Genomic DNA, 13,234 nt, shown 5'->3' with positions numbered 1-13,234 from the left:
TGGACACCTATTAGTGAACATTAATATGGGGCATGTCCGCCCTTCACCTTTATGACGGCTTGAACTTCCAGGAGAGGTGAACGATCCGGTTGTAATTCCCGCTGGAGGCTGGGCTGCGGAGTAGATGCTTGCCGTGCCTGTTCGCGGGCCTGCAAGGTCATCGGATCGAGGCCCCTCTGGCGTGTGTTTTTGTACGCGATGTAGTCTATGCAGCTAGTTGTGCCGCGTGGCGCCGCAGTTGCAGTACTTGGTGGCAGTTTCCTCTGACTGTGGTCATACCCGACTGTCGTAGTCGCCGCTACATTTCACGCACTTCGGTGGCATGGCGGAGTGTTTGCTCCGAGCGAGGTGGCAAAATGGTTAGCACACTGGACTCACACGCTGAAGGATGACGTTTCAAACCAGCGTCCGGACATCCTGATTTAGGTTTTCCGTGATTTCCCTCAACTGCTTCAGAAAAATTCCGAGATGGTCCCTTTGAAAAGGCACGGCCAACTTCCTTCCCTAATCCGATGGGACCGATGACCTCGCTGTTTGGCCGCCTCTCTCGATCAACCAACCAATCAAGCAACGGAGTGCCGGGCTACATGGTAGGTTCCCTGGCACCCGAAGCACTACGATGGTGCTGCGCATGCTGTAACTCCTCCACGCCGACAGTGAATGCGCAGAGTCACCCCACGTCGAAGATTTTCAAAATGTTGAAATACGTTTGAAATCTTATGGGATTTAAATGCTAAGGTCATCAGTCGCTAAGCTTACACACTACTTACCCTAAAGTATCCTGAGGACAAACACACACACCGATGCCCAAGGGAGGACTCGAACCTCCGCCGGGAGCAGCCGCACAGTCCATGACTGCACCGCCTGAGACCGCTCGGCTAATCCCGCGCGGCGAAGATTTTCCTTTCGGTCTTAGTGTAAGGGAGTTTGCTTCTGTGACCCTGGAGACCTTTGATAGTCGACGACTGATGTGGTGAAGCCCATGTATTTAAGTGCTTCCTTCACCTCGACATGACCCATTTCTATTAGAACGTCTCTTATAGCTTCTTTAATTATCTTCGGTTTCGTGGCGGGAAGTGAGGATGCCATTCATTTCCGCAATGATCATCAGTGTTACGTAATCGACGGTAAAAGTACAGAATAGCTTCAACCTTTCACCCTCAGCTTGTTTGGCAGAGGTTGTTGAAGATTCTGTTTTAGCCAATTATACAAGGTCTGGCAGTTTTCCGCATATAGGAGAACGATAGACGGTATCTTCTGGTGGCGCTGCTGGTGTTGCTGGCAGCTGCTGTTGTGTTTGTTGTCGTGAATACTGCTGTAGCTGTAGCACTGCTACGTTGCTAACTGGACCAGAGTCACCATCTTACAATGTGACGAAGGTATTTATTGTCTCTGTCGACTGTGTTTGCACACTTCTTCTCTGTTTCGCCTGCTTCATCCGTGGCAGTTTTGTAAATCCTCCGTCGCTTGCTGCAGCAGTGTGAAGTGCCTTGCTGACGGTAAATGCGTCACTCCGTTTGTATCTGGAGGTCGTGGCAGAGACCTCTATTTCCATGTGTTCTTTGACTGAATCCGTGTTGCAATCGTTTTCGAAATCCGGTTTCGCGCGCCAGTCATCCTTTCCGATGTTCCTACTGACTTTGTCAAGTCCTTCTCCGGTGTAGCGGCCGATCAGGTCACTGGTGGGGCGATGTCTCGACTCCGGTGTGATCGAGACAGCTGCCTCAGCTGTGCACGTAAACAGCAAGTTTGTCGCTGTGTCATTGTATGTTCAACTAACTGAGCTCTGCTGGCAACACGATTTTTTTCCTTTCTGTTATTTCAGTTCCCTACAACGGGGACGGGCTGACAGCAGATAAAAACCGCTCTTCAACCGAAGGTTGCATAAATTGTGTTTAAAGATCGTTGTATATAAAAGGTGACAACAACTGATGATTTTGTAAAAAATACTTAGGTGGACGATACTGACGATTTTTACGTGAAAACGAGTGACAATCAAATAGTATTCTGTAAAATACATATACATGAAAATTATTGATGGTTTTTAAAACTCGTTTGATTATTTTATATTGCAGTTAAAATATAATCACTGATGAATGTTAGTGATGCCATGGTATAATGGTGAAGCTGGGCGACACATGAAAAAATTTTCATGATGAAGGTACAAAGGTGAGTATGACTAAGGGACCCTGTAGAACTGCAGGTAGCGACTAGAAGTAAGCAAAGTGGATGAAGGGATGGTGTGAGGTAAAGCGTAGTGATTACAGCTGGAAAGAGATATATATATCGCGATAGATTTCATCGTTGGGGAGTCGGAGTTGGTTAAAATTCCGGAGAGAGAGGATGGAAGAGGCGTGGAGGTCCATGGAAGGTGGATGTAATGGTGCTGCAGGGTATCTGCATTGGTGATTGGTGGGCGGGAAATTGGGTGCTGGAGCTGGGTTTTGTGACCAGTGTGTCGGGTCCGAACGTGCTCTAGGAAGAGAAGAAAGTGTGGAAAGATGGATAAGTTGGAACAGGATGTGAGTTGGGGAAGATAGGAGGATGCTGAAGGCGAGGCGGAGTGCATGTCTTTCCAGGTTTTCAGGGGACTTTCAGAACTTAGGCGAGGCAGAGATCCAGGCGACGTTGGTGTAGGTTATGATGGGGCGGATGAGGGACTTATAGGTGAGGGTAATGGTAGAGGGATGTACACTTATGCTCATAAATTAAGGATAATGCTGGTACATAGTGAAACAACGCTCTGGTGGGCGGTTTTGGGGATTAAAGCACCTCGACGTATGACCATGCGGTGCATTTGACCTGCGGTCGTCGCACGGTGGCGCTGGCAGCAGTCCACATACGCAGAGGTGTGTTGGTGCATGTCAGAGTACGGTGCAGCGAGTAAGTGTGCAGACGTTTTCAGACGTGCTAATGGTGACTGTGTGTTGAAAATGGCTCGAAGAACACATATTGATGACGTTATGAGGGGTAGAATACTAGGGCGACTGGAGGCTGGTCAAACACAGAAAATCATAGCACGGGCCCTCCGTGTGCTACAAAGTGTCATATCACGGTTATGGCAACAATTCCAGCAGACAGCAAACGTGTCCAGGCGCTAAAGTACGGGACGTCCACAGTGTACAACACCACAAGGAGACCGATATCTCACCATCAGTGGCCGCAGACGGCCACAGAGTACTGCAGGTAGCCTTGCGCGGGACATTTCCGCAGCCACTGGAACAGTTCTCTCCAGACACACAGTCTACAGACGACTGAACAAGCATGGTTTATTCGTCCGGAGACCTGCAAGGTGCATTCCACTGACCCCTTGTCACAGGAGAGGCCATAAAGCCCGGAGTCAAGAACACAGTACATGGTCACTGGAACAGTGGTCCCAGGTTATGTTCACGGACGAGTCCAGGTATAGTCTGAACAGTGATTCTCGCCGGGCTTTCATTTGGCGTGAACCAGGAACCACATATCAACCCCTTAATGTCCTTGAAAGGGACCTATATGGAGGTCGTAGTTTGATGGTGTGGGGTGGGATTATGATTGGTGCACGTACACCCCTGCATGTCTTTGACAGAGGAACTATAACGTCAGGTGTATCGGGACGTCATTTTGCACCAGTATGTCCGCCTTTTCAGGGGTGCAGAGGGTCCCTCCTTCCTCCTGATGGATGATAACGCACGGCCCCACAGATGTGCCATCGTGGAGGAGTACCTTGAAACAAAAGATATCAGTCGAATGGAGTGGCCTGCCTGTTCTCCAGACCTAAACCCCATCGAGCACGTCTGGGATGCTCTTTTTCGACATATCGCTGCACGTCTTCAAACCCGTACGAAATTTCAGGAACTCCGACTCGCACTGCTGCAAGAATGGGAGGCTATACCCCACCAGCTGCTCGACCACCTAATCCAGAGTATGCCAACCCGTTGTGTGGCCTGTGTACGTTTGCATGGTGAACACATCGCATATTGATGTCGGGTACATGCGCAGAAAACAGTGGCGTTTTGTAGCACATGTGTAGGACGGCTTTCTCAACTTATCACCAATACCGTGGACTTACAGATCTGTGTCGTGTGTGTTCCCTATGTGCCTATGCTATTAGCGCCAGTTTTGTGTAGTGACACGTTGTGTGGCACCACATTCTGCAATTATCCTTAATTTATGAGCATGAGTGTAGATCCCAGCTGCGGCCTGTTTTAGTAGTTTTATTCGGTTTCGGGCTTTGTGTTGGTTGGTAAGGATGTGGACGATAGAAAAGCCGAGTGGTTCGACCAAAGATGGTGGCTTGGATTTTCGGTAGATTTACAGAAAAGTTTCCATATATTACACCACTCGACTAGAAGATTCACGTGGCGTCGGAGGGAGGCATGGGAGACTTAAAGGATGTTGTGAGTGCCTAGGTAGGGGGTGTCGTCAGAATATTGCAGGAGGTATGTTAGGAATGGCGATTCGGGAATGTCTGCAGTGTAAATCATGGAAAGGGAAGGGGTGAAAGGACAGAGCCCTGAGGCACACCTGCAGTGGGGTGAAAGATGGGAGGTCAGGCATGCTTGATTGTGACGTAAGTAGGATGCTGTTGAAGGCGTATATAGTTAACTGGGATCACAGCAAAATATTCCTCTCCTCGTTTCGTACTGGTGGAACAGCTTCTCGAGAATTTGGCGATCGATTCCGCATTTCATAGGAGTGGCTGGAATTTTTGATTGGATGGAGTATAGGACTAAAGCCCTATTATGGAGTGTAAGGAAAGTTATCTATTTGTGTAAAGCGCATGTTCACCGTATCCCCTGCAGTGGTCACATGTTACATATCAGTCAGACCATCAGGCCCGTGGGAGACAGACGCGTAGAGCAGAAGCGACACACTCGCTTACAAAAGTCGCGCAGTTCACCGATTGCAGAAAATTAGCTCGGTACCTGTCATTTGATGGAATGTAACAACAAAGTGATTCTGGCGTGCACTACTAGTTATTAGGATAATGTTGTTGAGAAATTTGTTACTTAAATTTTGCTAGGAATTCTATTCGCCCAGGTCAAACAGCAGAGGGGCAGAATTAGCGGTATTGGGTTATATATTGTTATTTCACTATCGATAACGTCTGACGTTGGTCATTTTTGTTGCGTCGTTGTTCAAAATGGTTCAAATGGCTCTGAGCACTATGCGACTTAGCTTCTGAGGTCATCAGTCCCCTAGAACTTAGAACTACTTAAACCTAACTAACCTATGGACATCACGCACGTCCATGCCCGAGGCAGGATTCGAACCTGCGACCGTAACGGTAGTGCGGTTTCAGACTGTAGCGCCTAGAACCGCTCGGCCACTTCGGCCGGCTGCGTCGTTGTGCTAGTTGTTTATTGTGTACATTTGTCTTCTTATTACGCCGGCTTCTGTTTCCTGATTGCAGTTGGCCTGCCCACTGAGACTTTTAAGTTAGTAGTAGTAGTAGTAGTAGTAGTAGTTTTATTCATCCGTAGATCTCTTTTTACAAGGATATAGGACATGTCAAAGTATTTACAATCTTAGATCAATTTACAATAAGCTAATTCGTATACACATATATTTACAGACTTCTAGTTAGAGACAATCATTAGATTTTACTCCTGGTATACAATAATTTATTTACAAATAACTCATTAAATAATGTAATGCCACACTATTCACTCATATTTCACTATCAGTCACTGCACACACTATACACACATTGTTTCATAACACTTCACTCACTACATACACACACACACACACACACACACACACACACACACACACACACACAGGTGATCCTTGGGCCATTTTCTGTACTGCAAGTTCCCATTTGCTATCCTGAAAAACTGAGTCAGCATCCCTTCATAATGAGTGAGATGTTGAGCTCATAAAGAGGAAGAGGTGTTAGTATTGTGCTATGCATAGCTTGAGGGGAGAGTGTCTCTAGAAAGGAAAAAAGAAGAAAAATAATAAAGTGAAGGTGTTATGTGGAATATTGGATGTTTTATAATCATCATTATTATTATTATTTGTTTGTATAACATTTTTTTATCAAACCCCTACTCTGCTTTATCTAAGTAATCCTTCAATGTATAAAATGTATTGCATAACAGGTACTTTTTAGCTGCCTTCTTAAATAAGTGTATTTTTGAAATTTCTTTAATCTCTTTTGGTAATTTATTGTACAGTTTTATTCCTTGGTAGAAAATGCTGTTTTGAGTTTTATGTTTATTTTTTCTTGGTAAATGTAAGTTGAGTCTATCTCTTGTTGCATGGTCATGGACAGAGCTGTTTGTGCAGTAATTGCCAATGTTACTTTTGATGTGTACAACTGACTGGTAAATGTGTTGCCATGACTTTTAGTTTTGTGCGTCTAAAATGAAGTTATGATCACCTGTCGAAGTATCGGCGTTAGGCGAGGACAATGCTGCGTTGCTACATTCCTGTGAGTTATTTGAAGAACTTACAACACTGGCTACGAGATGACCGCAGCGACGCGACGGCCTGTGTTGCAGGAGGTGCGGCCGGCTGCAGCGTGAGCGCAAACTGGCGGCGGCTGGCGGGACCACGGCCTCCGACTACGTGCAGAGCGCTGCGCAGCACGACGCACGCCTCTTGGCGCACGAGGCGCGCCCGCCGGTGAGTGAGAGATACTCTCCTGTCACCACCACGTCTTCGGCACCATATCCGTGTTCGGCACAATGTCACTAACTGGAGTAATGCCTTCCGTACACTCTCGCTCGGTTCAAAGAGATCACAGTCCTAGAGATATTTTGTATAAATGCTTTCTGAGATATCGCCGTCATGTAGTTGCACTACAGCAACACCAAAGTCGGGGCACAGCTTTTATTGACTTTGGTACATCTTACGCGTTTCGGCGTTACACTGTTTTCAAAGGTTCTATAATAAAGTGGATGTACAGGGTGATTGAACCACCACTACCGATAGGTTTTATGTAACCCGCAACGCATACAAAAACCATGCATGGGATTTTCATACTTTCTCCCTCGCTACGCCCAAACTTTTAATCCTAGAATTAAAAAAAATGGACAGGGCCTTTTTGTGGAAAATGTAACAAAGTTAAGTTTTGTCCTGGGATATGTTTTTGCTGAAGGCCACAGTTTTCGAGTTATTCAAGAAAAACGCGCTTGAAGGTAGCTTTTGTACGTTTTTCTGGAATAATTCTTAAACTACGGCCTCTAGCGGAAACGTAATCCAGTACAAAATTTAACAACATTAAAGTTACTACAAAAAGGCTGTGTTCATAATTTATGTCGGACTACTAACAGTTTGGTGGTAGTGAGCGAGGGAATATGCCACACAATGTCTTAGGGCTCACGCAGCGAAAATGAATCAGTCCAACATAACGCAGAGCAAAAAAGTTTGTTTTGGAGAGAAAAATTCGTGTAGTCACTAATTTGTGTGCAATAGTAGGAAGGAGTGCCATGAATAACAAACTGACAATCCTGACCAATGGACTCTGAGCGTTGATGTCAGGCCTGGGTCTAGGAAGGGGGGCATGAGGGGGCGGGGGGGGGGGGGGGGCAAACCGGGGTATCTTCCCCGGGCGAGAATTTCAAGGGGCGCCAAATTCATATTCGTGAAGAAAAAAAATCTTGTTTCACAAAGTGCTTATCATCCAGCGCACGTTGGGCTAACGATTATTCATGTGATTTTGAAACGCATCCCAGTTGGTCTTTAAACATTTTTGAACACATTATAAGCTGATTTCTGAACGAATCATCAGGCGATTTTTGAATTTGTGCATGGTGTGCGTGATATCTCTGCCAGGGAATACCCGACAATAAATAAAAAACTTTTCCGAAGACAAAAGGGTATGGGGCTGTACGAGCTGACGTGAATAAACCCGAACGAATCAACGTCAATCGCTGTTTGTTTATGTGGTTAACTGGGTGCGCGAATGATCAGCCTTGTCGCAATTATTAGCGTAACCAATAGATTGAGATTGCCAGACTGGAAATAAACGACTAACAGGAATAACAGGTAAGAAAGGTTACATATCAATCTTGTCAGTGTATCCAAGAAAATTAAATTTTGACTGAAAATTTTGCTAGATCGCTGCACTTCTAAGGGACAGTTGTACAGTTCCCGGTTAGCAGCCACTTAAGTTCTATTCTCGAAATAGCATGGGAAACGCATTCTACGAACACGTAATAACGCGTAACCGGAGTGATAGACACTGGATAACTGAACCTGTGATTCGCGAATTAGTGAAGTTAACTGGAATACGTTTTTTCACTTTCAAGAATAGTTACAGAATTAGCGATGACAAGATTTTTTGCGAAAACGAGGAACGAGAGGAAACGAAGACATCACCAAATTATATGGAAGAATATGACGTTTCCAAATTTATATAAAAATTTCGTACTACTGCTTTTCGATCTCATGCTTGAGAAACCGGGTCGTACGAATAAATATGAAACTATTTTCTAAGACAAAACTTTTCGCTTGTAGTAGGGCTAATAGGCATTTGGTATTGATGCTTTATGAATTATATTCTGTCGTGTTATTTCTGTAAATGTGGTAGATAAAAATGACCATTTGCGCAAAAACAGTCTCGCTTATTTGGTGTATGCTACAACTGTGCAATATTAGAAAGGCGTACTTCGTTTTATCCAGCAGACAATGAAAAAATAAATGTAATCAAATCGAGAACCACACCGGTATTGAGTACTATTCATATAAAAGCTTTTTCAGTATTAGACAACGACATTTTGATTTTTCATTTAGCATAACTTCTGACGAACTTTGATGAGGTAATACATTCTTTCGCACAAAGGAAAGCACGCAGTGTAAAGCTGTAGCGAGAGTAGAAAGAAAAAAAATGTTGGGACCTAAGGATTGAAGGAATGTGTAGTGTTTTGCTTGTCTCTTGTCTTTACTGGTTTAATGTTTCCTGTATTTTATTTTATGTCACACAAAAGAGAAAGTTATTAGCTAACAGGCAACAAAGAGTGCAGATTTTCTGAAGATTTCTTATCCTCCCGGTTACAAATAATCCCACTCAATATTAATTGTGAGTTTTTTAAAGAGGGGAGGTAGGGGGTAGGATAACATACCGTCCGACCAGGAGCAGCAGAGGCATTACAGAACATTTTAATTTCCACTGTCTTGAATATAGGTTTGATGGCGTCCATTATAAAATATACACAGAGCGAAATACATTGGCATGCGACAGAAGAATGCTGTGTGAAGAGGCGTGGCACTGCGCCTTGGCACACTTTTAAGACCAAATAACATGTCTTACATTTACTCGAATATATATGTCATGTACATCAAACTCTACAGAAAGAAGTGAGCTACAAAATGAACACATTTAAGATAAACCAATTTTTTTAATTTTTGACCTCATGTCTCAAACGCTCGAGGGGGAGGGGGTGGGGGAGAGGGCGGGGGAAGAGATTGACGCCACTGTCACGTTTTTGCACCGGTTTGGTAATATCGTAGCTCCGGTGGTGGTTGAGGTGGCCGTTCAAATGTCACTTTTTTTAAATGTTTCCCACTTCGAAACTGTCCCGTAAAAAAGGTCCTATTCATTTTTCTGTAGGGCTAGTAATTTTTTCATGTTGCAGGAGATGGAAAAACCGCAGAGCGTTGAAAATCTTGTTTCAATACATAAAATTAATATTTATCTTTTAATGAAATGAGTAAAAACAAATATTAAATGTGTGTATCACTTGGAAGTGCAATAGAGCCCTATTAAAGGATAAATTGTGTTCCAGGTGCTTAATAGGATGGGGGGGGGGGGGAGGGGATGTGTGTCGTAGAAGCGCGGGGGAAGGTTGTGTTGTAACTGACGCTTTGCAAGTTTTTACAACACAACTTTTATTTGCGTGAGTCTACATGGAAATGACTGAATAACAACGAAAAGTCACAATCACAAAGCCAGTAAGAATTTCCTACTAGAGGCAACAAAAGATAACAACTAAATTTCCCGCAAGAGTCCGAGGTAGCACACATACACTAAATGCCAAGTCCTATTCGGATGACGAAGACGTAATCTTCCGTGGAGACGTCCTTGAGGTCGGTATTCGACGTGAACTGACGTCCAGTGCTAGTTCTAGCCTGTAAACAGTATTGGCCAGCCAGTCAGATGTTGCTGTAGTAATACTACCTGCAGGCCATCTCGAACTCCCTCTGCAGGAAGTAGTGTGCGGGAGGTCTGTTTCCAGAACAGCCGATGTTTACCATTGCTTACGCCTTGGGCATGGATAACCTCAGTCCTGTGTGATGTTAGATGTGTTGCCGGCCTGCAGGGGCTACCTTGGCGACGGCGTAACACAAGACCTGAAGACTGGAGCAGGTGATTCCATACTTTGTCAACACCACTTCGTCCCAAGAAGCAACTACAGTGTGTTTCTTAAAGCTACACCGAACTTACACAGGGTGTCTTATGACTCGCTGGCGACACAATGTTTATTTCCCATAAAATGCGTTGACATTACATTGATTTCACTTATGAGTTACTAATAACACTAACGCAAGAAATACATGTGTGCAGGAAATACGTAACCCTCTGTACATTTCTGTACATTGCTAGAGAGGAAACTGATTCTCGTTCATCCTGTACGACAGCTGTAGTGTTCCTCTGGGACTGACCACTTCCCCCCACCATGAACGCTGCTCGCTTTTCAGTTTACAGACAGACTATACTTCCCTAATATTTCGTCTCCAATTCTCTTGTATGAGCAGGCAAAATAACTGCACTGAGCACATGTGTATATTACAGATATATTTTCCATTGTTTTAAATGACTACTTATTTGGAGTTTTTAAGTGGGCTTAACAGCTGGAGCTGACTGCCACACTGAAGAGCCTGTCCGAAGTGGAACATGCTGTCAATATGTATTCGACAACGTCGACTTTAATGTCTGCACTCTCAGTATCTAGAATATTTTTCGCAACATGAGGAGTATCCAATGCATCACCCCTGCCTCAGCTCTCTCGACATCTGAAGAAGCCCAGAGATTTAAACTGTCTCCCTCTGCAACAGAACAAGGTCTTTAGGTGTTACAGAACTTCTGATATTTCATCATAAGTCAAGCAGCACATTACAGTAGATTACCGCTCCACACTTGAACATGATCAGTCCGATTCCATCAGACATATTCACACCCATCTTTGAAGATACATTGTGGATGTTTGTTAAGTGGATCCACACAGTACATCCCACACTATAAGTGTCAGTAATTTCTGAATTGAAAAATATATGCATTCTACCAGTCACACGATTAATGGTGAGTGAAGTGCAGTAGCTTTATGGTGATTCATTAATACCCCGCCAACGGATTACATGACTTAACAATACGATTTCAACGGTAGACAGCGGCAAGGTGCCACATTTACCAATCCAATCTCTTTCCCACCAACACTTCATAGGTCACTGACAACATCACACTTCCAAGAAACACTTCTCAGTTATTGTTTACAGGAGTGTATTTTACATAAATGCTCACTTAACAACTGCAAATAAGTACTTATTTAATAATCTGCAACTCCACTGCTTACCCACGTGCCCAATGCAGTTGCTTTGTTTTCTCGCGTAAGAGAACTGAGCATGAAATACTGGTAGGAGGGGGGGGGAGGGGTAATAGTCTGTCTGTAAATCGGAAAGCGAGCAGCGCTCGTAATGGAGGAACAGGTTTTTCGCACAAGAACACTACAACTGCTGTAGGACAGTGTGCAGAGATTTACATAGATTTAGTCCGTGCGCGTTTCTAGCCTTAGTGTTATTAGTGAGTCCTGTCTGCATTCCATGTAGCGTTAACGCGTTTTGTGGCAAATAAGCACTGTGTCGCAAGTGACTCATGAGGCACGCTGTGGAGGGTCGTTGTAACTTTGTGAAACACCCTTTAGTAGTTTACTGGGACGTAGTAGGGTACACAGAATGGGGAATCACCTGCTCCGTCTTCAGTTTGTAGGCCTATGGAGAGGGAACACAATCCGGCGACCAGCCTTCCCTCGAGCTTCTGCCGCACACATCCCCCCCTCCTCCTCCACCCTGTTACTCCCCAGAACACAATTTATCCCTTAATACGGCTGTATTGCACTTATATGTTGGACATACATTTAATATTGGTTTTTACCCACTTCATTTAAAAATAAACACTAACTTTATACAGTTAAAACAATAGTTTTAATAATTTGCGTTACTTCCATTCCATGCAATGAGGAAACTGTAAGTCCTACAGTAAATTGAATAGGACATGTTTTGTAGGAAGTTCAATGCAGTTCAATTTTGGACTAGGAAATATTTTCGCTATAAGCTTCGGTTTTCGAGTAATTCAATAAAAACATAAAAAGTGATAATTGGTCAGGATTATTAGTATGTTGTTTATGACTCTACCTCCTACAACTATACAAATAATTGCGACTACATGAATTTTTTCCCTACTTTGCCTTTGTTGACTGGGCTAACATATATAAGAGATCGTGCTAAAAGCAATGCCTTCGAATTTCTTATGTAGATTTTTTAAAAAAAACTGACGGTACTGACACTCTGCATCTTTATTCGTCATGTCTACATATTTATTTCTCAACGAAATCACTCTGGTGACGAACACATTTCTCCCAATGAGAGACCAGTTTGTTGATACCGTCAGTGTACAATGTTTGGTTTTGTTGACGAAGTCACAAACTCACTTCTGTAGCATATGCAGTGCTCTTCAGCCGAAAGACAGAACAAACAATAGAAGACATAGAACAAACAATAGAAGGAGGAAGCATGATGAACATAGATATAAAAAAGGGGGAACATCATGGAAGACAATAGAAAAAAAGGGGTGACTGTAAAAAGGAGATAAAAAACGGCAAAAAAGTAGCGCACACAAAAAACCATGCACTGGGACAGTTAAAAGAACACAAGGCACAGTATGACCGGAGCATAAAAGTATTGATGGATGGTGTAGCACATAACAATCACTGACAGTAACACTAAGTACAAGGCCAGCACACAATTAAAATCACACCTCTCGACGCACAGAAGAAACAGCAATAAACACAACACTGACATGGCACACTGATGATTTCAAAACGGAGGAGCTGCTAGGCGTAAGGAGATCAGGGAGACTGGAATAAGAGAGAGAGGGGGGAGATGAGCGGGAGGGCGCCGAAGAGGGCCAAGTAGGGAGGGATGTGGGTGGGAAAGAGGCAAGGATGGGGTGCAGGGTCTCAGGGGAGACAGAGAAAAATTCGCTCTGGGAGAAGGAGGGGAGAGGAAAAAGGAAGCCCTGGGGAGG

At 44.1% G+C, this 13,234-nt stretch overlaps 1 protein-coding gene across 1 annotated transcript in view; it reads left to right on the top strand.

The window, feature by feature from the left end:
* Positions 1-13,234, top strand: part of LOC126329072 (uncharacterized) — a 535,869-nt gene that overhangs the window by 466,452 nt on the left and 56,183 nt on the right. Inside the window, exon 13 of the mRNA XM_049996104.1 lies at positions 6,492-6,615. Coding sequence (XP_049852061.1) covers positions 6,492-6,615 — 124 coding nt within the window. The remainder of the gene's footprint in view (positions 1-6,491; positions 6,616-13,234) is intronic.

Source organism: Schistocerca gregaria, chromosome 2, assembly GCF_023897955.1.
Source record: "Schistocerca gregaria isolate iqSchGreg1 chromosome 2, iqSchGreg1.2, whole genome shotgun sequence".
NCBI lineage: Eukaryota > Metazoa > Arthropoda > Insecta > Orthoptera > Acrididae > Schistocerca > Schistocerca gregaria.
This window is presented reverse-complemented; position numbering and strand designations above follow the sequence as displayed.